The 25,614-nt window shown below is 41.0% G+C and overlaps 1 protein-coding gene across 3 annotated transcripts; it reads right to left on the bottom strand.

The window, feature by feature from the left end:
- Positions 1–2,261: 2,261 nt before the first annotated feature.
- LOC140191989 (uncharacterized) lies at positions 2,262–25,595 on the bottom strand. 3 transcript variants are annotated; one of them, XM_072249899.1, is made up of 2 exons: positions 25,552–25,589; positions 2,262–4,201 (listed from the first exon to the last, which is right to left on the bottom strand). In XM_072249899.1, the coding sequence occupies exon 2, from the start codon at positions 3,875–3,877 to the stop codon at positions 2,444–2,446; it is 1,434 nt and encodes a 477-aa protein (XP_072106000.1). In that variant the 5' UTR covers positions 3,878–4,201; positions 25,552–25,589; the 3' UTR covers positions 2,262–2,443. The 3 variants fall into 3 exon arrangements, 2 of the variants coding, with proteins under 2 accessions (XP_072106000.1, XP_072105999.1); XM_072249898.1 differs by lacking the exon at positions 25,552–25,589 and adding an exon at positions 5,352–5,382; XR_011883971.1 differs by lacking the exon at positions 2,262–4,201 and adding an exon at positions 13,025–13,372 and having other exon boundaries at positions 25,552–25,595.
- Between the last annotated feature and the right edge of the window lie 19 nt (positions 25,596–25,614).

Genomic DNA, 25,614 nt, shown 5'->3' with positions numbered 1-25,614 from the left:
AGGCAATAATTATAGCAGTGCCTAAGAAGAATAATACGAGCTCTGCCTGGTAGCACTCCATCTACAATGATGAAATGCTTTGGGAGGTTGGTCGTGACTACACTGAACTCCTGGACCTGGACCCATTGCAATTTGCTTTTCACCACAATAGATCAACAGCAGACACAATCTCAATGGGTCTTCACATGGCCTCAGACCACCTGGACAATACAAACTCCTATGTCGGGATGCTGTTCATCAACATTCAGCACAATCATTCTCACAGGCCTAACTGAGAAGTTATAGAACCTGGGCCTCTGTACCTTCCACTGCAATTGGATCCTCAACTTCCTAACTGGAAGACCAGAGTTTGTGCAGATTGGTGATATCTCCTCCTTGCTGACAATCAATGCTGGTTCACCTCAGGGGTGTGTGCTTAGCCCACTGCTCTACTCTCTGTATACCCATGACTGTGTGACTAGGCATAGCTCAAATATCATTTATAAATTTGCTGACGATACAACCATTGTTGGTAGGATCTCAGATGGAGACGAGAGGGTGTACAGGAGTGAGATATACCAACTAATGGAGTGGTGTCAGGGCAACAACCTTCACTCAACGTAAGGTGAAAGAGGTGATTGTGGACTTCAGGAAGGTTAAAACATGAGGAACACTTACCAATCCTCATAGAAGGATCAGAAGTGGAGACAGTGAGCAGTTTCAAGTTCCTGGATGGGACCTAACCTAGTCCCAACATATCAATGCAGCTATAAAGGCGGTAAGACAGCGACTATACTTCATCAAGAGTTTGAAGAGATTTGGCATGTCATCAAAAACACTCAAAAACTTCTATAGATGTACAGTGGAGAGTATTCTGACAGGCTGCCTCACTGTCTGCTATGGAGGTGGGGAAGGGAAGTGCTGCACAGGACCGAAAGAAGCTGCAGAGGGTTGTAAATTAGTCAGCTCCATCTTGGGTTCTAGCCTACGAAGTATCCAGGACAACTTCAAGGAGCGGTGTCTCAGAAAAACGGAGTCCATTATTAAAGGCCCCCGGCACCCAGGGCGTGCCCTTTTCTCACTGTTACCTTCAGGTAAGTGATACAGAAGCCTGAAGGCACACACTCAGCGATTCAGGAACAACTTGTTCATCCGATTCCGAAATGGACATTGAACCCATGAACAGTACATCACATTTTTAATATATGTCATTTATTTTTGCACAATTTTATCTATTCACTATAAGTATACTGTAATTTATTTTTTAAATTATTTTCTTCTATATTATGTATTGCATTGAACTGAGGCTGCAAAGTTAAATTTCACAACACAGCCGGTGATTCTGATTCATCACTGTCATCCACACTGAGTCGCTAGGGGCCGCTGTAGAGTCAATGTCATGTCCACCCTGTCATTCAGATGGTGTCGCAGTTTCGGAGGACTATCCCATGTAGGCTGTAATTCTCTGGAGTTCTGATGGTGCCATTGTTTTCAGAGGCCGATACAATTTTCCGGAGTTGCATGGTGGCACTCTATAGGTAAATTAGAGAGAAGCTTGAGAAGTAGGTGCCACCCCGGGCGGAGCACCAGCAGGAGTGTCATTGCAACGTCACCCATCGAACAGCCCACTTGAAACCGCGCCTGCGCTGTTTGCTATTGTTTTAGTTTGTTTGAGCCTCGGGCAAAGGATATAGTTAAAGAACAAATATTTGCTGTTTAAACCTTTTACCCTATGATGCTGTTGTTGTGGTTTATTTCGTTCATGTTTCTTTCCATTTGTAAAATGCTTTACTCTTACCGTTAACATTTTCACTTGCTCACACATTCGATCAAACTGACCACCAGGCTTACCTCTAATCATCAGCAGTCGTTATCCTGAGTCTTATCCCAGACTTTAACAATATCATCTAGAAGCCACGTTTCACTACATTCAACATTGACGGGATATTTCAATACTGTACCCTTATCAAAATTGGCTGATTTAAGTGTTTAAATCCATGGTTTTATTTTAGAGGGCACGAACTTGCTGCTTCACTATCGATCGTTTTAGTCAGTTGATAGAACAGGAACAGAGCAGTGACTGGGGTCTGCTACTTGAAGAGTGAGAAACTAAAGATGGCGTCTAACATTAAACAGTTACTTCTATATCCAAAGATATTTTAAAAATCCATTTAAATCTATAGATAATAATAATCCAATTAGAAAGTACTTGGTCAATACTGCAGTAAAAATTAACCAGTGAGAAAACACTCACTTTATTAAGTACAAAGAAACTTACAGAAATATACATTATACAGCCATGAGAGGCTTCTGCAGCACAAGGTTCAATGACACAGTCTGAGCAGGTAAATGGCCTCTCCTCAGTGTGAACTATCTGGTGCGTCTGTAGGCTGGGTACCCACTGATATACCTTGAGCTAAGATTACTGAGCAAATCGCTCCACATAATCGGTGACTGGCCTCTACTATGTGTGAACTCGCTGGTGTACCTTTAGATGAGATAACTGACTAAATCCCTTCCCACAGTCTGAGCAGGTGAATGGCTTCTCCCCAGTGTGAGTTCGCTGATGCACCTTCAGAGAAGATGACCGAGTGAATCCCTTCCCACAGTCTGAGCAGGAGAATGGCCTCTCCCCAGTGTGAACTGTCTGGTGTGTCTGCAGACTGGATGCCCGAGTGAACCCCTTCCCACACACAGAACAAGTGAAAGGCCTCTCCCAAGTGTGAACTGACTGGTGTGCTAGTAGGTCAGATGACCGAGTAAATCCTTTCCCACAATCTGAGCAGGTGAACGGCCTCTCCCCAGTGTGAAAACGCCGATGTACTTTCAAATCAGACGACTTAGTGAATCGTTTCCCACAGTCTGAGCAGATGAACGGCCGTTCCCCAGTGTGAAATCGCTTGTGTACTTTCAGATCAGATGCCCGAGGAAATCCCTTCCCACAATCTGAACAGGTGAATGGCCTCTCCCCAGTGTGAACTCGCACATGTCTCTGTAGGTTGAATGAGTAAGTAAATCCCTTCCCACAGTCTGAGCAGGTGAACGGTCTCTCCCCAGTGTGAATTCGCTGATGTACCTTCAGTTGAAATGACCAAGGAAATCCCTTCCCACAGTCTGAGCAGGTGAATGGGCTCTCCCCAGTGTGAACTGACTGATGTCTCTTTAGGTGGGATAACAGAGTAAATCCCTTCCCACAGTCTGAGCAGGTGAACGGCCTCTCCCCAGTGTGAACTGGCAGGTGTGTCTGCAGGCCGGATGCCCGAGTGAACCCCTTCCCACACACAGAACATGTGAACGGCTTCTCCCCAGTGTGAACTCGCTGGTGTCTCTGTAGGTTGGATGAGTCAGTGAATCCCTTTCCACATTCAGAGCAAGTAAATGGTCTCTCACCAGTGTGAATGTGTTGGTGTGCCAGTAGGTCAGGTGACTGAGTGAATCCCTTCCCACAATCTGAACAGGTGAACAGCTTCTCCCCAGTGTGAACTGACTGGTGTCTTCTTAGATGGGATAACAGAGAGAATCCCTTCCCACAGTCTGAACATGTGAACGGCCTCTCCCCAGTGTGAACTGTCTGGTGTGTCTGCAGGCCGGATGCCCGAGTGAATCCCTTCCCACACACAGAACAGGTGAACGGCCTCTCCGCAGTATGAATTCGCAGGTGTCTCTGTAGGTTGGATGAGCCAGTGAATCCCATCCCACAGTCTGAGCAGTTGAATGGTCTCTGCCCAGTGTGAACACACTCGTGTGCCAGTAGGCCAGCTGACTGAGTGAATCCATTCCCACATTCAGAGCAGGTGAATGGCTTCTCCTCAGTGTGAACTTGCTGGTGTCTCTGTACATTGGATGAGCCAGTGAATCCCTTCCCACTCTCTGAGCAAGTAGATGTCCTCTCACCCATGTGAGTGTGTTGGTGTGCCTGTAAGTCAGCTGACTGAATGAATCCCTGCCCACAGTCTCAGGAGGTGAACAGCCTTGTATCAGTGCGAGTTCTAGTATGTGTCTGCAGGTGGGATGAGTGAGTGAATCCCTTCCCACAGTTCTCGATCAATTGATCATCAGACGTCAGAGGTAGTCAATCAATGCAGTTGAAGGACTGATCTCTCGTGAACAAATGGTGGTGTGTTCTCAGCACCCCGGTTCCAGGGGATTTCACGGAGTTACAATAGAAAACATTTCAGACACAAAGCACCTTTCCAGCTGGGACGAGATACTTCTTCATCTCCTAGGGTCAACAACAGATACATCGGTGTTACAAAGGAAATACCTGGTCACTCCTTAATTATCTGCAGACACAGCAAAACTGACGTTTAGATTCCCATACAGACACTTTGCTGTTTCTACCCCATAAAAATATTTACAAAGATCATCAATGGGTGAAGGACAGCATTTCAGATGAGATGATTTTAGTCTCTATGCTGAGCTCTGACATCACACTGTTACAACGAGCTTCAATCCAAGTTGGAGGAAGAACTCCTCAACTTCTAACTGGGCACGGATCAGGCATCCGGACTGACTGCCAAATTATCTGACAGTCTGCCTATCTGTATCAGATTGGGCTACTTCTGCCCGTCTTCAATATTTCACTTGGCACAGTATAACACTCTCCATCAGTTTTACTCACTGCTTCCTCTGAGGTGTGTAGCCACACAGTACCTGAAACGCTCCCACCCACATAGCCGCTGTTGCCTTGTTGCTGGATTTTCATTTATATCATGTCAATTTAAAGAGCTGCACAGTTTTCAGGCCATGTAAAAAATTCTTGCTCAGACCAATGGTTGGAAAAAAAATTAGATGGAGTATTGGTATTATTTCAAGTTCTGGTCATGTCCCACAGTGGTACAAAGAGCCCTGACGCCTCCCCAACACCAGATGATTGACAGTGGATTCATCAATGGAAATGCCAAGGAATAGGAAGGAGAGAGCAGTAGTCTTTCTCATCGGAGTGTGGCACGTTTGTGTGTGAAAGCCCCAGGTCACTTGTTACCCGGGACAAAGGTGTTTGATATCTTTATATACCCAGAGAGAATGGGACAAAATATGTTCTCAGAGGTATAAAGGTCCAGAAAAAGAGTAGGTAGAACAAAGATAATTAAAGCTGACAGAAGGATGATAGTGTTTTTTCTTCCCCGAGCTCCTAATGCTTGGGTTAAGACCGCTGGAGCTCGGCTGTCTCTGAGAAATCCATCCGCCCTCGCTGATCAACAGAAAACTCCCCGGAGCCCCAGTATTGATCGTGAGGCTGAGAGAGGGAAAAGACCGGGCTGTCCCAGGGTGCGGGGCCACGGTGTGTCTGGGTTCAACAACAATTGTCCTTGAGTCGAGGGGATGAATGCCAGTGCTGAAGAAACCCCCACACGAACACCCATTCCTACCTGCTGCTGATCCTCCGACCTCCAGTCTTTTTTGTCCACAGAGCGCATGCGCGACTTTCCGGATCTGCCTGCGATTCTTACGCCTGCGTATTTAATCAATGGTCACCAACAGACGCGTAACACGGGAGGTTCATCAGATGCTGGAAATACAGAGCAACACACACACACACACACACAGTGCTGAAGGAACAGCAGGTCAGGCAGCATCTAAGCAGAGGGATAAACAGTGTAGGTATAGGCAGTCGACGCCATCAATGACCGTATCCACTTTGGAGAGCTCCCAGCAACTGCCACCACACATTGCTCTCTGACCCCGCACTGTTCATTTCCACCTTCTACCCAAGATTCTCAAACCGGACCGTCGGTGTAGGCCGATTTTCTCTGTCTGCTCCTGCCCCATTGAATTCGTGCCCTCGTAACTGGGTGTCATTCTATCTCCTTTGGTTCAGTCCCTTCCCACCGACATCCGTGGTGCTTCCTTTGTCCTTCATCTCCTCAGTGACATTCAATTCCCTGGCCCTGATCCCCTCAAATTCACCATGGATATCCAGTCCCTATATACTTCTATCCCCCATCAAGAAGGTCTCAAAGCTCTCCAGTTCTTCCTTGACAAAAGAACCAACCAGTACCCCTCCTAGTCCTACACCACCCTCCTCTGTCTGGGAGAACTGGTCTTCACCCTCAGCAATTTTTCCTTCGGCTCTTCCCACTTTCTCCAAACTCGAGGGGTAGCTATGGACACTCGCATGGTCCCCGCTATCCTTGTCTCTTCGTTGGCTACGTCGAAGTCTTCCCCAGTAATGCTCCCCAACTCTTTCTCCACTACATTGACAACTGTATTGGTGCTGCTTCATGCACCCATGTAGAGCTTGCCAATTTCATCAACTTTGCCCCTATCTTCCACCCTGCCCTTAAATTCACTTGGCCCTTCTCTGACTCCTCCCTCCTCTTTCTTGACAAACTGTCAACTGACATCTTTTATAAACCTACTGATTCCCAGTTATCTTGACTATTTCTCTTTCCACACTGCTCCTGCTTCCTGTAACAATGCTATTTCCTTGTTTCAGTTCCTTCTCTCCACTGCACCTGTTCCCACGATTTGGCTTTTCAGAGATGCCCTACTTCCTTAAAGAATGAGGTTTTCCTCCCTCCACTACTGATACTGCCCTGAACTTTATTTCTCGTACAGCCACGTTCACCCCATTTTCCAGCCGACTTCATAGTGATAGAGTCCTTCTTGTCCTTATCTACCACCCCATCAGGCGCTGCATCCAAAACACTATCCTCTGGAACTTTCGCCATCTTCAAAGGTTACCCACACGCCCTCCCACCCTGGTTTCCGCAGGAACAGTCTTTCCATGATTCTTTTGTCCATTCATCCCTCTCCAATAATCCCCCTCCAGGCACTGATTCCTGCATGCAGCCTAAGTGCTACATCTGTCCATTCACCTCCTCCCTCACAGGGCCCCAGTACTTCACCTGTGAATCTGCTGGGGTCATCTATTGTGTCCAATACTCCTGATGTGGCCTCCAAACTGCATCAGGAGGAGGTGTAGGGGCAGGTGTATCACTTGTTCCGCTTGCAAGGATAAGTGCCAGGAGGGAGATCAGTGGGGAGGGACAAATAGACAAAGGAGTTGTGTAGGGAGCGATCCCTGTGGAAAGCAGAAAGTGAGACGGGGAGGGAAAGATGCTTAGTGATGGGATCCCGTTGGAGGTGGTGGAAATTTTGTAGAATTATGGGCTGGACACGAAGGCTGGTGAGGTGGTGGGTGAGGACAAGGAAGGAAGTTTCTTATCCTCACCTATCACCCCACCAGCCTCCTCTCTCACTACTATTCAAGGCTGTAAACAGTCCTTCCAAGTGAGGCGACACTTAAATCTATTGGGGTCATATACTGTGTTTGGTGCTCCTGGTATGACCTCCTGTATACTGGGGAGACCCAATATAGATTGGGAGACCGCTTCACCAAGCATCTATGCTCCGTCTGCCAGAAAAATCAGGATTTCCTAGTGCCCAGCCATTTTAATTCCATTTCCCATTCCCATTCTCAAATATCCATCTGTGGCCTGCTCCACTGCCATGATGAGGTCACACGGAGGTTGGAGGAACAACACCTTACATTCCATTTAGGTAGCCTCCAATCTGATGACGTGAACATCGATTTCTCAAGCTTCTGGTAATGCCCCCTCCCTTCATTATTTCCCATCCCCTTGTCTCCTTGCCCACCCATCGCCTCCCTCTGGTGCTCCTTCCCCCTTTTGCTTTCTTCCAGGGCTTTCTGTTGCTTTCACCATTCAACTTCTAAGCTCTTTACTTCGTCCCTCCCCCTCAGAGTTTTACCTATCGCCTGGTGTTTCTCTCCCCGCCCTTTTAAATCTATTCCTCAGCTCTTTTTCTCCAGTCCTGCCAAAGGGTCTCTGCCCATAACGTCGATGGTACGCTTTTCCATAGAGGCTGCCTGGCCTGCTGAATTCCTCCAGCATTTTGTGTGTGTTGCTCAGATTTCCAGCATCTGCAGATTTTATCTTGTCTGCTGAGTTTTACCAGTGCTTTGTGAGAACTGCTTTGGATTTCCAGCATCTGTAGGTATCTTATGTTTGTGATATTCCAGGCATGATGAAGTGACTTGGCCTGAAATGTTAACTGTTTATTCCTCTCCAGAGATGCTGTCTGACCCCCTGAGTTCCTTCTGCATTTTGTAGAAATAAACATGTTTTCAGTCAGTTTCCAACTGTTGCTGATCTTTAATTTGTAGCCACACCCTCCTGATCCAGTTCCCTCATTCTCCTCCCCGTAACCTCTAGCTTCCAACAGTATCTGCAGCCCCAAAGTCATGAGTTGTATTAGCCTCTCTTTGGTCTCTGACCCTGCTCCACAAAAGATTTACTCACTATTCTTCTCTCATACATCAGAGGAGAATCGGTATTGCAACAACCGAGCTATGTGAGGCACAGCCATTTGAAATTAAGTGAAAATATCCCATGACATTGTAAAGAGCAGGAAAGGAGGAGTTTAAACACTCACAACAATCTACTTTGGCCAAAAGCTCTGAGGAACGAAGAATGCCTGAGACAAAACCAGAACAAGCTCATCGTCTTATTCAGCCTATAGAAAGTCATTCAAGGAAACCTCTTCACCCACAGTGTAACCTGTCATCACAGAGAGAGTGAGAGGCAAACAGCAGGGATAGATTTAAAAATACTGATATGGAACAGAATTCCTTTCAAAAGGAGAGCCAGTGAATGACATTTCACTGCTATCAACTCTATGCCGATTTATCAGTTCAGATTACAGACATATATACTGTATGTATTCGGGTTATCCTTGCTATGATTGTTGTGCTGTCTTCTCAAAGGCTCTTCTCCACATTCAAGGATCGGTGGCATTCAAATGCTGATGACTGACAGACAGCAGAACTGACGTGCTGTTGTCTATGAGATTCCCACACACAAATACTTACTACTCTGTAAAAATAATTGTAAAAAAAAAATCAATGGGTGAGGAATAACATTTCAGCTGAGATAATTTTAGACTTTTTGGTGAATTTGAAGCAGCAACGCTTCATCTTCTAACTGGACACAATTTAAGCATCCGACACAAAATCAAATGCTCTGTCTTCCTGTCTGTATCTACCCTTCAACAACCTGTGATTTGGCTCAGTTTGCCTCTCTCCATTAGTACAAATTTATGTTCTGGGCATGTCGCACAGGTCGACTGACAACATACTGTATTTGCACAGCTGCTTCTGGAGTCTCTCTGATTATTGTGACCTTGACGTTCCCGATAAACAGAGAGCAATGCCACTGAACCTCAAGATGAGGGAATTAGGCTTTCTTATTTGACGTTGACAAATGAGGTTTTGTGTGTGGCTGGAATAAGTAGGTTGTTTTCAGACTGGAAGAGGAAACTTTAGGAATACCCCAGCAGGAGGGAATGACCAGGGAGTGCAGTAAAGGTCAAAGTGTCGTCTCCCTTCTGAACCACTTGATGCAGAATCACAATGTCGTCATCAGATTTCCTTCCACTGTTTCTGTCTCATCAGCAGACTTGGGCAGTTCACATCTCATTCCCTTCTCCTGGTCATTAAACAGTGAACAACTGTGACCAAGAACCGATCCCTGAGGTACTCCTAAAGTTACCTCTTCCAGTCTGAAATCCTAATTACCTCACCTTGAGGTTAAATGGCATTGCATAATGAAAGGCCTACATAGAGTGAATCTGAAGTGGATGTTTCCTATAATGGGTGAGTCCAGAAACGGAGGGCACAACCTCAGAGTAGAATGAAATCCATTTAGAATGCTTGGCAATTGCATGTCCAGGTAATCACTGCTCCATTATGCTGATATTTAACTCCCTTCTTTTCCTTGTAGTCTTGATCAAAAGCACAGTAACATTACACTCCCTGCTTACCCGTACACATTGAATAACCACAAGGCACTAAGACAGAGGGGCAGAATTAAAACATTCATCCCATCGAGTCTGTTCCACCATTACATCATGGCTGACTTATCCTTCTCAATCCCATTCTCCTGCCTTACTAATCAAGAACCTATCAGTCTCTGCTTTAAATACCCCATGACTTGGCATCCACAGTCGTCTATGGCAATGAATTCCACAGATACACAATGCTCTAGCTAAATAAGTTCTTCCTCATCTGTGTTCTAAATGGATTTCACTCTACTCTGAGGTTGTGTCCTCTGTTTCTAGACTCCCCCATTACAGGAAACATCCACCTCAGATTCACTCTATCTAGGCCTTTCATTTTTCAAGATCCCCACCCCCACAAATTCTTTTAGACTCCAGCAAGTGCAGGCCAAGGGCCAAAACACAACGTGCCTCAAATCTTAATCCTTTTGGTCCTAGAGTGATTCCCGTGAAACTCCTCTTAACCCTCCCCAATGACAGCACATCTTTTTCTAAGATAAGGAGCCCAAGACTACTCACAATACTCCAAGTACAGTCGGACAAATGACTTATAAAGCCTCAGCATTGCTTTTATATTCTAGTCCACTCGAAATTAATGCCAGCAAAACGCTTTATCATTTCATGTACAAACAATCAGTCTACAAATATAAGCTAATCTTATGCATTTGTATTTATTGTGATTTTTATTGTTTTCATTATGCTTATTGTGTTTTTCTTGCTGTGCTGGGCCTTGAATAACAATTATTTCACTCTCTTTTACAATTGTGCACTGAACAATGACAACAAACAGACTTGAGTTTGGAATCTGGAATCTTGAGTCTACTATTCCTCTCAAAATGAATTAATGTATTTGCTTTCTTACGACCAAATCAGACTGCAAGCTAACCTTAAGGAAATCCTGCACTTGGACACCCAAGTCCCTTTGTACCTCCAGTTTCTGAGTTGCCTCCCTATTTAGAAAATAATCTATGCCTTTATTTCTCCTACCGAAGTGCATGACCATACACTTCCCTAAAATATATTCCATCTGCCACTTCTTTACCCATTCTGTTAATCTGCCCAAGTTATTCTGCTGATCGCTGCTTCCTCAATACTACCTGTCCCTCCACCCGAATATAGAACACAGAAATCGGCCCACAATGTTGTGCGCACTATGTAACCTACTCTAGAAACTGCCTAGGAATTCCCTAGCACATGGTCCTCCATTTTTCTAAGCTCCATGTACCTACCTAAGAGGCTGTTACTAGACCCTATTGTATGCACTTCCGCCGCCACCGCCACCAGCAGTGCACTCCACACACCCACCACTCTCTGTGTGAAAAACTTACCCCTGACATCCCCTCAGTATATATTTCCAAGCACCTTAAAACTGTGCCCCCTCATGTTAGCCATTTCAGCTCTGGGAAAAAGGCTCTGGCTATCCACGGATCAATGTCCCTCATCATCTTATACACCTTTATGAAGTCACCTCACATCCTTCATTACTCCAAGGAGAAAGGGCCAAGTTCAGCTGCCTTTGTGTTGTCCCCAAACATGGTCACAAAGCCATCAATTCTATGATCCAGCTCATTGACATATAACGTGAAAATAAGTGGTGCCAATACCAACCCCTGCGGAACATCACTAGTCACTGGCAGCCAACCAGAAAGTGCTCGCTTTATTTCCAGCCTCATGTGTAGCACATTGTTAAAGGTCTTCTGAAAATCCAAGTAAACAACATCCATTGATTGCCCTTTGTCAATCCTGCCTGTTATTTCCGTAAACAATCTCAACAGAATTGTCAGGCAAGATTTCCCCTAAAGGAAAACAGACCTTCTAGTCAAGATGGTGGAGACAAACAACAATTCCTTGGGTGACATCTTCCAGGTAGTCAATCATTTCAGTTTTTTTATTTCTTCTACTTATTCTTCTCATCTTAATTTTGGTTTTGAAACCATTTGAGTCTGGGACTTACAGTCTGCAATTCGATCAAGTGAGCTAGTGCTCTGCACATCCCCGAGGAAACTCCAGGAGAGAAATGCAAGCACAAGCTACCATGAAGAGAAGTTCAGAGATGAAGCGAAAGGCTGTGATTGATGACACCAATTAAAGCATTGAGGGAGATTGAAACATTGAGGCAAATGTGGAGGAGAGCGAGTGGTTTGTGTTGCTTCCCTCAGAGAGGCCACTGGAAGGACTAGGGTTTGTGTCGCTGCCCTTGCAGGGGCCACTGGTTCCAGTTGCTGCCCTTAGGGACACTCACACAGTGGGCTAATCAGTCACTGTGAAATATTCCCCCAGTGTGTGGGTGATGCATGGAATCTGCGTTCCGCTGATGAAAATAAGATGGCATCTAACATTAAAGACCCCCATCACCCTGGACGTGCCCTCGTCCCATTGTTACTGTCAGGAAGGAGATACAGAAGCCTGAAGGCACACACTCAGTGATTCAGGAACAGCTTCTTCCCCTCTGCCATCAGATGCCAAAGTGAGTTTTGAACCCATGAACACTACCGCCCTTTCGCACTTTTTAAAATATTATTTGATTTTCCACTATTTTAATTTAACTATTATATATACATACATACACACACACATAATGTAATTGACTTATTTTTTTCTGTATTATCATGTATTGCATTTTACTGCTGCTACCATTAACAAATTTCATGACATATGCCAGTGATATTAACCTTGATTCTGATGTACATGGTCTACATACTTTGATAATAAATGTACTTTGAACTTTCAAAATGCCGTACATTTGATTCCAGATTAAAGATGGTTTTCTGTCACTCTTCAATGAAAAGTATAAAGGGAACCATTAGCTGAATGTTCAATGGAGCAGAGACAGGGTTAACACAGGACACTGTTTGGGGTTCTGGAGAGTGGTAGGGTAGGGATAAGAGCATATGATGAGCTGGGAAACAGAGCTAGGATGTGGCAATGAATGACAGAATAGCAACATTGTAAAGTATTACACACAGAGAGTAGAAACATTAGATATAAATATACAATGGGGGGGTCTTGAGTTATGAGGAAGGATTTTGGTGTCCTTGTAGACTCATCACCATCAACATCTGGACAATGCACAGAAGTGATTAGGAAGGCTAATATATACAGTAGTTGGGCTATATGATGCACTCAGTGGAGTTCAAGTCCAGAAACAATTTCCTTAAGCTGCATGATGCACTTGTGAGGCCCCACCTTGAATACTGTGTACAGTTTTGGTCTCCATATTGTGAGGGATGTGACATCACTGGAGGTACTCAAACGCACTTAGATTAACATTAGCTAAGACAGAACGAGGAAGAGGAATAACAGATATAAAATTTAGACAACAGTCAGATAAAACTCCTAATGATATATTTTCATCAAAACAGGATTCAGCATTCCATGTGAGCATATGCAATTCTGATAAGAAATACACAGCAGTAGACTTTAATGAAAGCATAACCCAGGTAAATGAAGAAATTATCACTACTGAAGGAAATGTTAAACAATGCAAGAGTATGACCCTCCATGGAAGACATCCCCATGAGCTGAACAGACTGGACATCAACAAGGAAGCCTGGCAAAGCTGGAGACCTCTTCCCAGAAACTGAGGGGTTTCCTGTGGCAATACATCATTGTAATGTGGTTAACACAAAAATTATCAAAAACACATCATGAAAGCCCAACAAATTCAAGATGATAAATGTAGAAAATGTCAAGAGAAACTTAAAATATCCAACACTTTATAGGATCCTACAGCAGTTTAACTGCAGTATGTTGTCCATTAACTTTAACTTTCTCCTCACATTCTGCTTGTTTTACATTACCATACTTACAATCAGTAATCATTATCATCATCATCATCATCACACCCCCGCCCCCGTACCTTTAAAGATTCAAGTACATTTATTTACAAAGAATGTATGAATAATACAATCTTGAAATTGCTTGCTCACAGGTAGCCACAAAGCAAGAAACCCGAAATTAAAGAACAAAAAATAAAGACCAACACCCCATGCGTCAGAGAAAGGAAAATAAATACAAATGATGCTAACAATTGAAGTGAACAACAATATTTGGAACCAAAATTGAGTCCCCAGATCTGAACCCTGGAGCAACTCAGAGTAGACCCAAAGCCTCGCTGATCAGTTTATCACATTAGTGGGCACGGAGCACAGAATCCAGAACAATCTTCATAGCCTCAGCACTATGGAAAGAGAAGTGATCATCACGGAGAACCAGCGAAGTCGGCTCTTGCCCCAGATCCCGACAGTTTTTTTCAGTCTAATGGAAAAGGCTCCGGCACATACCTGACAATTTGGGCTCTTTGAAAGGACACACAGAGGCCTTATGGCCTGGCTCCTGACAATGGTAGCAAATAAAAGTCTGAGAAGGGTTTTTTTACCCTCGTTTCTCCCATTCTCCTATTCTGCAGAATTGCCTTGACTGTCCCTCGGAGGTTACGGTCTATGTTGCTTTGGAATGATGGTTGTGGTGACGCCCCTTAGCAGCCTTTGAGGTACTGCAGGGCTAGTCAGGCCACAGTGAGTCCACCCACTGCTTCGTGCTCCCGGACCCATGTTTTGGTGTCTAGAGGAAGCACCCACAACAGCTGGTCTAGAACAATGCCTCACCAATCTCCTCAATAGGAGAATAGATTTCTGCTGAGGTATCAAATTTAGCCAGCTCCAGATCTGGATAATTTTTGGATCTCCCTTCATACATTTTAATGTAATCTTCTGGAGCTTTTCCTGTTAATAGTAGCTGGCAGGTGCAATCTTCCTCTGGCCATTGCCATATTCAGACCATCCTGATGAACCTGAGGAGATAATTCACTATATTGTTTCCTTGTTGATAGATGGCATCTTGGGACCCTTCTGCAGGCTTTGGAGTTTCTTTCTAAAAGTGTTATCTCTTCTGCTAGGCAGACAGAAAGACTCAGAACAGATTTTCCAGGGCAAATTTAGAGAATTTTGTCCTGGGCTAAATTTCTTCTTCCTCCTAGTTCTTGGCTGTTTCCCAGGCACTTGCTTTATTTCTCACCTCAAGAGGGATTTTCTGACTTGGCACCTTAATCTCACTCTTCTCTGAGTTGAGCTCATGCTTTTGTAACTGGCCATCCCACCACTTCCATGATATTTATGTAAGTGGGTTACAACTGAAGAAAGCTGGAGTAGCTTACTACTTGTGTACAAGGGTGGTTATTCAGTGCATCAAAAATCCAACTTACAAAAATTAGGGAAAATAGCAAAAAGAAAACTGCCAATATTTACAAACTGATATCTATCAGAATACACAATAAATTGCTCCAAACTATTATTGCTGTGAACTACTCAGAGTGATCCACTCCATTTTCTTAGGCACCAGGACTTAACATTTTTAATTACCTGCAAATTTAACTTAAGAATACGCATGAATCAAAGTATGATGCACCCCACAATGTATACCAGGGAAGACATTGAAGTGCACTGCACACACTCAGCAGATTGACTGCAGAATGACAAGTGTGTGTGCGTGTGTGTGTGTGTGTGTGTGTGTGTGTGTGTGTGTTTGTGTATGTCTGTGTGTGTCTGTACAGATGCACATGTGGACTAAGTGCATTTACCAAACACTCTTCATCACACCTGGTAGATTTCAATTTGCGGGCAGATTGGGAAAATACAGTTGATACTAGATTCCAAGAGAGGAGATTTGTAAAATACTTGGCTTGTGGTTGAGCTCACTAGGGGAACAACAGCTCTGGACTGGGTGTTATGTTATAAACCAGGTTTGATTAGGAAACTTAAGGTAAAGGAACCCTTAGGAGTCAGTGATCTTAATATGATAATTAATTCACCCTGCAGTTTGAGAATGAGAAGCTAAAATTGGATTATTACAATGGAATAAAGGGATTTACAGAAGCATGAGAGAGGAGCTGGCCAAAGGTCATTGGAAGGGAACATTAGCAGAGATGATGGCAGAACAACAATTGCTGGAATTTCTGAGAGTAATTTAGAAGGTGCAGGATATATATATATATATCCTGGAGCTAAAGAAGTATTCTAAAGAGAAGATGAGCCCACTTGTGGCAGTCAAGAGGGGTCATAGACAGTACAAATGAAAAAGGGAGGGGCATAATATAGCAAAAAATTGTGGGAGGTTAGCGGATTGTGAAGGCTCATGACAACCCAGGAGCAGAGGAATCGAAGACTGTCCATAAAGAGACAGAAACAAGAGATTGGACATAGGAATACCAACAGAGCATCAGTAGCACAACCAAGTGACACCACAGGACAAATCATTCTCCCGAACACACAGCAGAGTTCTGCTTCCAGAGCACACAGAAGGTGGGAAACATGTGCCGGTCAAAATCAATCTGGCAAGACCAATCAGAAAGGGCCTGAAGTTAATGGCTCTAACTATTAGAGAGCACAGGTGCTCAAGAAACCCAGAAACTACAGAAGTCTGAAGGTTCTTGACATCTGAGGAATGGAAAATTGCAAACGTAACTGCACTCATTAAGCAGGGAGGGAAGCAGAAGAAATTAAATTATAGGCCAGTTAGCCTGATTCCAGTGTTTGGAAAGATGTAGGAAACCCCATTATTAAAGATGGGGTTTCAGGGTACTTGGAGGCATGTGAAAAAATAGGTCAAAGTCAGCATGGTTTCTTTAAGGGGAAATCTTGCCTGACAAATATGTTGGAACTCTTTGAGGAAATGACAGGCAAGATAGACAAAGGAGAGTCAGTGGATATTGTTAACTTGGAATTTTCAGAAGACCTTTGACAAGATGCCACACATGATGTCACTTCAGAAGGAAATTACAGGAAAGATACTAGATACAGGAAAGATTGGTTGACTAGCAGAAAGCAAAGAATGGACATAAAGATGGCCTTTTCTGCTTAGTTGCCAGTGACTAGTGATGTAGAAAAGTACAAAGTACATTTTATTATCAAAGTACATATATTCACAATATACAACCCTGAGAATCATTTTCTTGTGGGCATACTCAATGAATCTATGGAATAATAATCATAACAGAATCAGTGAAAGACTGCCCAAATTGGGCATTTAACCAGAGTGCAGAAGACAACAAACAACAAACTGTGCAAGTATAAAAAGAAATCAATAAAAGTGCAATAAGTATCAAGAACATGAGATGAAGAGTCATTGAAAGTGAGTCCATATGTTGTGGGAACATTTCAATGATAGGGCTAGTGAAGCGGAATGAAGTTATCCACCTGTGGTTCAAAAGCCTGATGGTTGAGGGATAACAACTATTCTTGAACCTGGTAGTGTGAGTTCAAAGACTCCCGTACTTTCTTCCTGATGGCAGAAGCAAAAGGAGAGCATGTTCTGTGTGGTGGGGATCCTTGATGATGGATGCAGCTTTCTTGTGACTGTGTCTCATGTAGATGTGCTCAATGGTGAGGAGGGCTTGAGCCTTGATGGACTGGGCCATATCCATCACTTTTTGAAGGATTTTCCATTCAAGGACACTGGTGTTTCCATACTAGCCTGTGATGCCGCCAGTCAATATAGTCTCCACTACACATCTATAAAAGTTTGTCAAAGTTTTAGATGTCATGCCAAATATCTGCACACTCCTAAGGAAGTAGAGGCACTGTCATGTTTTCCTCTTAATTGCACTTTGTTAGTGTGCCCAGGACAGATCCTCTGAAATAATAACAATGAGGAATGTGAAGTTGCTGATCCTCTCCACCTCTGATCCTCCGATGAGAACATGGACATCTGGTTTCCTTCTCAATAATCAGCATCTTGGTCTTGCTGTTATTGAGTAAGAGGTTATTTTTGCACCACTCAGACAGATTTTCAATCTCCGTCCTATATGTCTTATCACCACTTTTTATTCAGCCCACCGCCAGCTAAACGAGGGTAAGACTTACGCAATAAATGGTAGTGCCCTGGGGAGTGTGCCAAAATGGAGAGACTTAGGGACACTAGGACATAATTCCCTGAAAGTAGTGTTACAGTTAGATATGATAGTTGTGCGTGGAAGGTCATGTTTGACAAATCTTATATTTGTGCGTGGAAGGTCATGTTTGACAAATCTTATATTTGTGCGTGGAAGGTCATATTTGACAAATCTTATATTTGTGCGTGGAAGGTCATGTTTGACAAATCTTATTGAATTTTTTGATGAGGTTACTGAGAAAGTTGACGAGGGTAAAGCAGTGGATGTTGTCTATGTGGACTTCAGTAAGGCCTTTGACAAGGTTCCACATGGAAAGTTAGATAGGAAGGTTCAATCGTTAGGCATTAATATGGAAGTAGTAAAATGAATTCAGCAGTGGCTAGATGGGAGACACCAGAGAGTAGTGGTGGATAACTGTGTGTCAGATTGGAGGACGGTGTGTAGCAGTGTGCCTCAGGGATCTGTACTTGGTCCAATGTTGTTTGTAATATATATTAATGATCTGGATGATGGGGTGGTAAATTGGATTAGTAAGTATGTAGATGATACTAAGATAGGTGGTGTTGTGGATGATGAGGTAGGTTTTCAAAACTTTCAGAGAAATTTAGGACAGTTAGAAGAGTGGGCTGAAAGATGGCAGATGGAGTTTAATGCAGAAAAATGTGAGGTGCTACATTTTGGTAGAACTAATCAAAATAGGACATACATGGTAAATGGTAGGGCATTAAAGAATGCTGTAGAACAGAGGGATCTAGGAATAATGGTGCATAGTTCCCTTAAGATGGAATCTTATGTGGATAGGGTGGTGAAGAAAGCTTTTGGTTTGCTGGCCTTTATTAATCAGAGCATTGAGTATAGGAGTTGGGATGTAATGTTGAATTTGTATAAGGCATTGGTAAGGCCAAATCTGGAGTACTGTGTACAGTTCTGGTCACCAAATTATAGGAAAGATGTCAATAAAATTGAGAGAGTACAGAGGAGTTTTACTAAAATATTGCCTGGGTTTCATCTCCTAAGTTACAGAGATAGGTTGAACAAGTTAGTCTTTATTCTTTGGAGCGTAGAAGGTTGAGGGGGGACTTGATAAAGGTGTTTACAATTATGAGGGGGATTGATAGAGTTGACGTGGTTAGACTTTTTCCATTGAGAGTGGGGAAGATTCAAACAAGAGGACATGCGTTGAGAGTTAGGGGACAAAAGTTTAGGGGTAACATGAGGGGGAACTTCTTTACTCAGAGAGTGGTAGCTGTATGGAATGAGCTTCCAGCAGAAGTGGTTGAGGTGGAGGACCGCCCCTGTCTGCAAATGGAGTAGCAGTATTTTTGTGCTGCTCTTAGTTTTCTTTCTCTCCCTCTAGTTTAAGCTTTGCATTTAAAAGTTTTACTTGCTGATTCTTGAGGGGGATCAATACGTCTATGTCTACAAGAAGTGGGAAGAATTTACCTGAGCCCAGTGATAAAGGTAATGGGAAAGGAAAGGTGCAAAAGGAAAGATCTGATGAAATGCCATCGTGGGCTGAAGATATCGTTCGGACACTGAATTCAATTAAGGATCAGAATGGATCAATTAGAGACCAACTGGAAAATAATAGTAATGAAATGAAGTCATTTCTGGGAAAACTTAAAGACCTGGAAACTCAAGTTATTTCACATGAAGAGGAATTGAAGATAACTAAGCAAAAGTTGTCTGAAGCTACAACTCGTTTGGAAAGATATCAAAATAAGATTATAGACCTGGAAACTAGGTCTCGACGAAGGAATATACGAATTGTTGAGCTGCAAGAAGAAGCTGAAGATGGAGATCTAACGGCTTACTTTAGTAAGCTTTTCCACGCTTTATTTCCTACCATTCTATCAAAGCCGCCTGCTATAGAAAGGGCACACAGAGTGTTTATCTCGAAATTGAAGGATTCTAGTAAACCAAGATCTGTTCTGGTTTGCTTTCATCACTTTAAAATTAAAGATCAAATAGTGTGACAGGCAAGAAAACAGAGAGTTTTTAGATTTATGGAATCTGAGCTCCGCTTTTATGAATATTATCCAAGTGAGATAATGGAACAAAGATCAAAATTTGCCCTGGTAATGAAATAAGCATATGATAAAAAAACTTTTTCCATCTTTGAGGTACCCGACAAGAATTAAAATTTTTCCTGCTAGTTCTCCTCGTACTTCTTTTGATCCAAAAGCTGCACTGGACTTTGTTCAGGCTATACCCGCCGCTGTTACGTTATGGATGCCGCTGTTGAATGATCTATCTGAAAGGCTGTTTGGCTATCTGTATATTATTCGCATTTTGGAAAGAAGATTTATGAAGGTCATTTGTATATTTCACTGAGAGACTAATTAAAGAAGACAAGGAGAGTTGTTCATCATTGCATATTGTTGGTTTTCCTTTGGAAAGATTTATGGCTTAAGTATCTCTGTCTAAATGATCTTTAAACATTCAATGACTGAAAGAAGATAAGGGGATTTGTTCCTTTAATTTAATACTTGGTTTGTTTCTTTTTTTTTAATTAGCTAATTGGTAGTTTTTTTCCTACTAATAGGGCTTTTAATATATTTTTTCTGTTTTATTATAGCATTTTATAATTGAATTTAAAGCTTTTTTAGGGAATTAATATTAAACTTAAAGATGACACGGGTTTTTCTCTCTAAGAGATAACATTATTTTGGTTCTTTCTTGTTTATTAAGTGATGGAATGTAAATACCTTTTTTTGCTGAGACTTTATTGTTTTTTTCACAAGGTCACTCTACTTTTTTACTAACCGGGGAGAGGGAAAGAAAACACAGACAGGGCAGTCAGTAGCTTTGAATTCTATCGTAGATCGCTTGCCTTTTTCGGGTTTCCGGGTGTGGGTGGGTGGGTTTAGAGTTAGGAGTTTTTTCCCATTGGGTGGTTCCAGAGTATGCTTTTTTTTTTTATCTGGCTGTATTCTTCATCACTGCCATTTTTGATTATCCCGTATTGGTATGTGCTCTGTGCATGTATAAAGTAGAATAAAATTATAGTATGGTATTTAAACGGATTAAAATAATAAGTTGGAATGCACATAGTTGGAATCATCCTATTAAACGAAAAAAGACTTTTAAAATTATTAACTGATTCCAACCTGATATAATTTTTGCTCAAGAGACACATATCAGGGCGGGAGATCAAAATAGATTTTTTAGATGGTGGAATAGTTTGCAATTCCACCCTACTTTTCAGAGTAAAACAAAAGGCGTGTCTATTTTTATTAAACCCAATATATTTATTCAAGAGGATATTGAATCAGATTCTAATGGTAGATTTTTAATTGTTAAAGGAGCAATCTGTAACAGAAAAGTTGTTTTGGTTAATTTGTATGGTCCTTCTTTTTTTAAAAAGGTATTTGCTTTACTGCCTGATTTAAATGAATATATGCTGATAATGGGTGGGGATTTTAATTGCTGCCTAAATCCTATGATTGATAAGAGCTCAACCAATCAGCAACTTCCAAATCGATCCACGTCATTTATTAATTCTTTTTTGATTGATTTTGGGTTGATTGATTTGTGGAGGTATCTTCATCCTGATAATAGAGAATATTCTTTCTTCTCACATGTTTATAAACATATTCAAGGATCGATTATTGCTATATCTGATCATTCGCCTCTGAGTTTGTCTTTTGAATTTGATGATGTCATTCTTGCCCGCCCACCTTGGCGCATGTCTCAGACATTATTGCGAAACTCTGACTTTGTCAGTTTCATTGAAATCCAGATAAAAGAATTTTTTCTTTTTAACGATATAGGGGGTATGTCTAAATTAGTTATATGGGATACATTTAAAGTATTTTTACATGGTCAGATTATTTCTTATTCAGCTAAACTTAAAAAACAAACTAAAGCAGAATTAGATAGAATTTCATAACAAATTAAAGATTTAGATAATATCTATGCAATTTCCCCCAATACTGATTTATTTAAACAAAGGGTGGAACTTCAATCACAATATAACCTGTTATTAACTCATCCCATTGAAGGATATTTGCTTAAGTTAAAGAGCCAATTTTATATGTTTGGAGATAAAAATAATAAACTGCTTGCATCTCAGTTAAAAGTGGCTACAGCCAAAAGGCAAATCATGAAAATTCATAGGAAAGATTGTATCTTAGCTCAGGAATATGAAGAAATTAATAAGATTTTTCAAGATTTTTATGCTGAGCTTTATAAATCTCAATATCCGTTAGATTCCTCTGAAATGAATGCTTTTTTACGAAAGGTTGTTTTTCCTAAAATCTCGGCTGAGGATCAAAAAACTCTCGATGCTCAAATTACTGAAGCCGAAATTCATAAAGCTATTTTTTCAATGCAATCTGGTCAGTCCCCAGGACTTGATGGCTATCCTGTAGAATTTTATTAAAAATGTGGAAAGTTGCTTTCTCCATATATGTTGGAAATGTTTAAGGATTCTTTTGTGAAAGGTGACTTACCCTCTACTTTTTATGAGGCTTCTATTTCTTTAATTCTTAAAAAAGATAAAGATCCTATTGACTGTGCTTCATATAGACCTATTTCATTACTGAATGTCGACGCTAAGATTTTGTCAAAGATAATGGCCAATCGTTTGGAGAACATTTTGGGTAAAATTATTTTTAAAGATCAAACAGTCTTTATAAAGGGTCGCCATTCTTTTTCAAATGTTCGGAGACTATTTAACATTATATATTCGTCCTCTTTTAAAACTCCACAATGTGTTGTATCTTTGGATGCTGAAAAAGCTTTCGATTGAGTCAAATGGAAATATTTATTCAATGCTTTAGAGAAATTTGGCTTTGGTGCTAATTTTAATTATTGGATTAAAATGATATATAAAGCCCCTATTGCTACTGTTGTCACTAACAATTGTAGATCTCCTATTTTTCAGCTTTCACGGAGGACAAGGCAAGGCTGTCCATTAAGTCCTTTGTTGTTTAATTTAATATTAGAACCCCTTGCTATTGCTCTTCATTAGGCTAAAAATATCCATGGGATTTTTGTGAATGAGACCATGCATAAGATCTTTCTTTATGCTGATGATTTATTGGTTTATATACCTAACCCTGACGAATCCATTCCTGCCTTACTAAAATTATTTAATGAATTTGGAGGTTTTTCAGGATATAAAATAAATTTTAATAAAAGTGAATTGTTTCCTTTAAATGATTCTGTCTCTGTATATGATAATACTCCTTTTAAAGTCACAGACTCTTTTAGATATCTAGGTATTATAATTACTAAAAAATATAAGGATCTTTATAAAGCCAATTTTGTTCCCTTAGTAGACTCCATGAAATATTTATTTAGTAGATGGAGTCCACTTACATTTTCACTTGTTGGTCATATTTATATAGTTAAAATGGAGATTTTATCGAGATGTTTATATTTATTTCAGAATATTTCTGTCTTTTTGACTAGGGAGTTTTTTGATCGGATTGATTCTATTATTTTATCTTTTATTTGGAATAATAAAAGACCAAGAATTAGTAAATGTCATTCACAAAAATTGAAAAAGAATGAAGGTCTTGATTTGCCTAATCTAAGTATGTATTATTGGGCTGTTAATGTGCGATGTATGTCTTTTTGGTTATACTGGGTTGATAAGAACGATCGGCCAATTTGGGTAGACCTGGTACTGAAAGTTGTAAAACAGTTTATTTAACCTTGTTATTGGGAGCTCCTTTACCTATGCAATTAGTTAAAGTTGTTAATTTAAACCTATATCCTGTGATTAAGTATTCTTTACAAATTTGGCTCCAATTCTGCAATTTTTTTAATCTTAAAAAATTTAAACTTTGTAGTTTAATTTACCGAAATTACTTTTTAAGCCTTTGAGTGATCCAATTTTTTTACTTTGGAAAAATAAAGGTATTAATTCTTTTTTGGATTTATTTAAAGAAGATAGATTGATGTCTTTTGAACAATTAATTGATAAATATTCTCTTTCATACTCACACTTTCTGCAATATCTTCAAGTTAGACATTTTTTACAAAAATATTTAAGCAATTTTCCTTACATATTGGAGGCTGACCTGTTAGATACTATTATGAGTATGAATCCTTTGATTAAGGGTTCTATTGGAAGAATTTATAATTTATTATTACAATGGGATAAGCGGCCTTTATCTAAGATTAAACAGGATTGGGAAAAGGAACAATTTGACTTTTATGACGGAGGATTGGATGTGGATATTGAAGTTGGTTAACTCTTCTTCAATTTGTGCTAGCCATTCATTGATTCAATTTAAAATTGAACATTGTTATCATTTGACAAAGGGGAAACTTTCTAAAATCTTTTCTGATGTTGATAGTCATTGTGATAGATGTAAAACTGAGATAGCTACACTGACACATATGGTTTGGTCTTGTTCTATATTGGAACAGTTCTGTAAGTTAGTTTTTTCAACAATTTCTAAAGCACTTAAAATTAATTTAAAACCTAATAAATTAACTGCGCTTTGTGGAATAATTCCTCAAAATATTCATGGTATTTCTGTGTCTGACCAACATGTTATTGCATTTGTTACATTGATAGCTAGGAGGGCCATTTTGTTGAAGTGGAAGGATACATCAGCTCCCACTTTGTCACAATGGTTCTCTCAAGTGATGCTATGTCTTAGTTTGGAGAAAATTAGAAGTTGAACTTTTGAACCTTTATTTGACTTTGAGAAAAGATGGGGCTCATTTGCTCGTTATTATCATTTGAGTTAATTAATATAATTTTTCCACGATCTAATTGTAAATTTTTTAGTATATTTTCTTTTCTTGCCAGTGGTTTGATGTTTATTTTTAGAAGCTTTTTGTATGATGCACGACTCTGGGGTTGTACACCTAATGGGTCCTTTCTTTTTCTCTCACTTTTCTGCTTAGTAGGTTTTTTTTTGTTATCACAGAATTTTTTTTCAATCTTTAAGATAATGTTTTTTTGAGGCATTTTAAGTGTTGTTACTTCTATGTACTCATGTTATTTTCCCTGTATAACAATAAAAAGATTTGAAAAGAAAAGGAAAGAAAGAAGAGAAGTGGTTGAGGCAGGTTGTATGTTGTTGTTTAAAGTTAAATTGGATAGCTATACGGACAGGAAAGGAATGGAGGGTTATGTTCTGAGTGCAGGTCGGTAGGGCTAGGTGAGAGTAAGAGTTCAGCACGGACTAGGAGGGCAGAGATGGCCTGTTTCCGTGCTGTAATTGTTATATGGTTATATGATAGTGACAAAGGCAAATGTAACTCTTGGCTTCTTCAGTCAGTCATTCAATATGAGATTTGGGACGTATCGATTCAACTGTACAGGTCATTGGTGTGACAACTCGGTGCACAATTCTGGTCTCTGAGCTACAGGAAGGATGAACTTTTGCTGGAAAGGGTGCAGAAAAGATTCCCAATTATGTTAGCAGAGTTGGAGAACTCGAGTTATAAAGGAAAGCTGGATAGGCTGCAGCAGTTCTCCCTGGAATGTAAGAGGGAGAATGTGTCGGAGCATATAAAATCATTAGCTGGATAAATAAGGTAAATGGTCACAGTCTTTTTCTCAAAGTAGGGGACTGTTTATTCCCCTGCTTAGATGTTGCCTGACGGGCTGAGTTCCACTTTGTGTGTATTGTACTATACTTCCAGCACCTGCAGAATCTCTCGTTTTATATCTGCGTTTTAAGTGCACTGGACTTGTGACATTTGACACACAGAATCAGAAGTCCAATGCATTTAAAACGCAGATATAAAACTGGAGAGATTCTGTCGTTGCTGGAAGAATAGTTGATATTGAGTATACTGTTTATGGTAGCTTGCTACGTTAAAGTAACGCTGAGTTTTCTACATAAAAACATTGACTGTGTTTGAAGCATGTGGCGTGGAACCGACGCTTATAAGAGCATTTTCAAAGGTACCTTAAGCCTCTGTATTTCAGCGTCCGGCAACCATGAACCGGCGATGGAGTGCGCATGCGTAAA

This window comes from Mobula birostris (assembly GCF_030028105.1).
Source record: "Mobula birostris isolate sMobBir1 chromosome 8 unlocalized genomic scaffold, sMobBir1.hap1 SUPER_8_unloc_1, whole genome shotgun sequence".
Taxonomy (NCBI): domain Eukaryota; kingdom Metazoa; phylum Chordata; class Chondrichthyes; order Myliobatiformes; family Myliobatidae; genus Mobula; species Mobula birostris.
The sequence above is the reverse complement of the archived record's forward strand: the minus strand, read 5'-3'. Positions and strand labels throughout refer to the sequence as shown.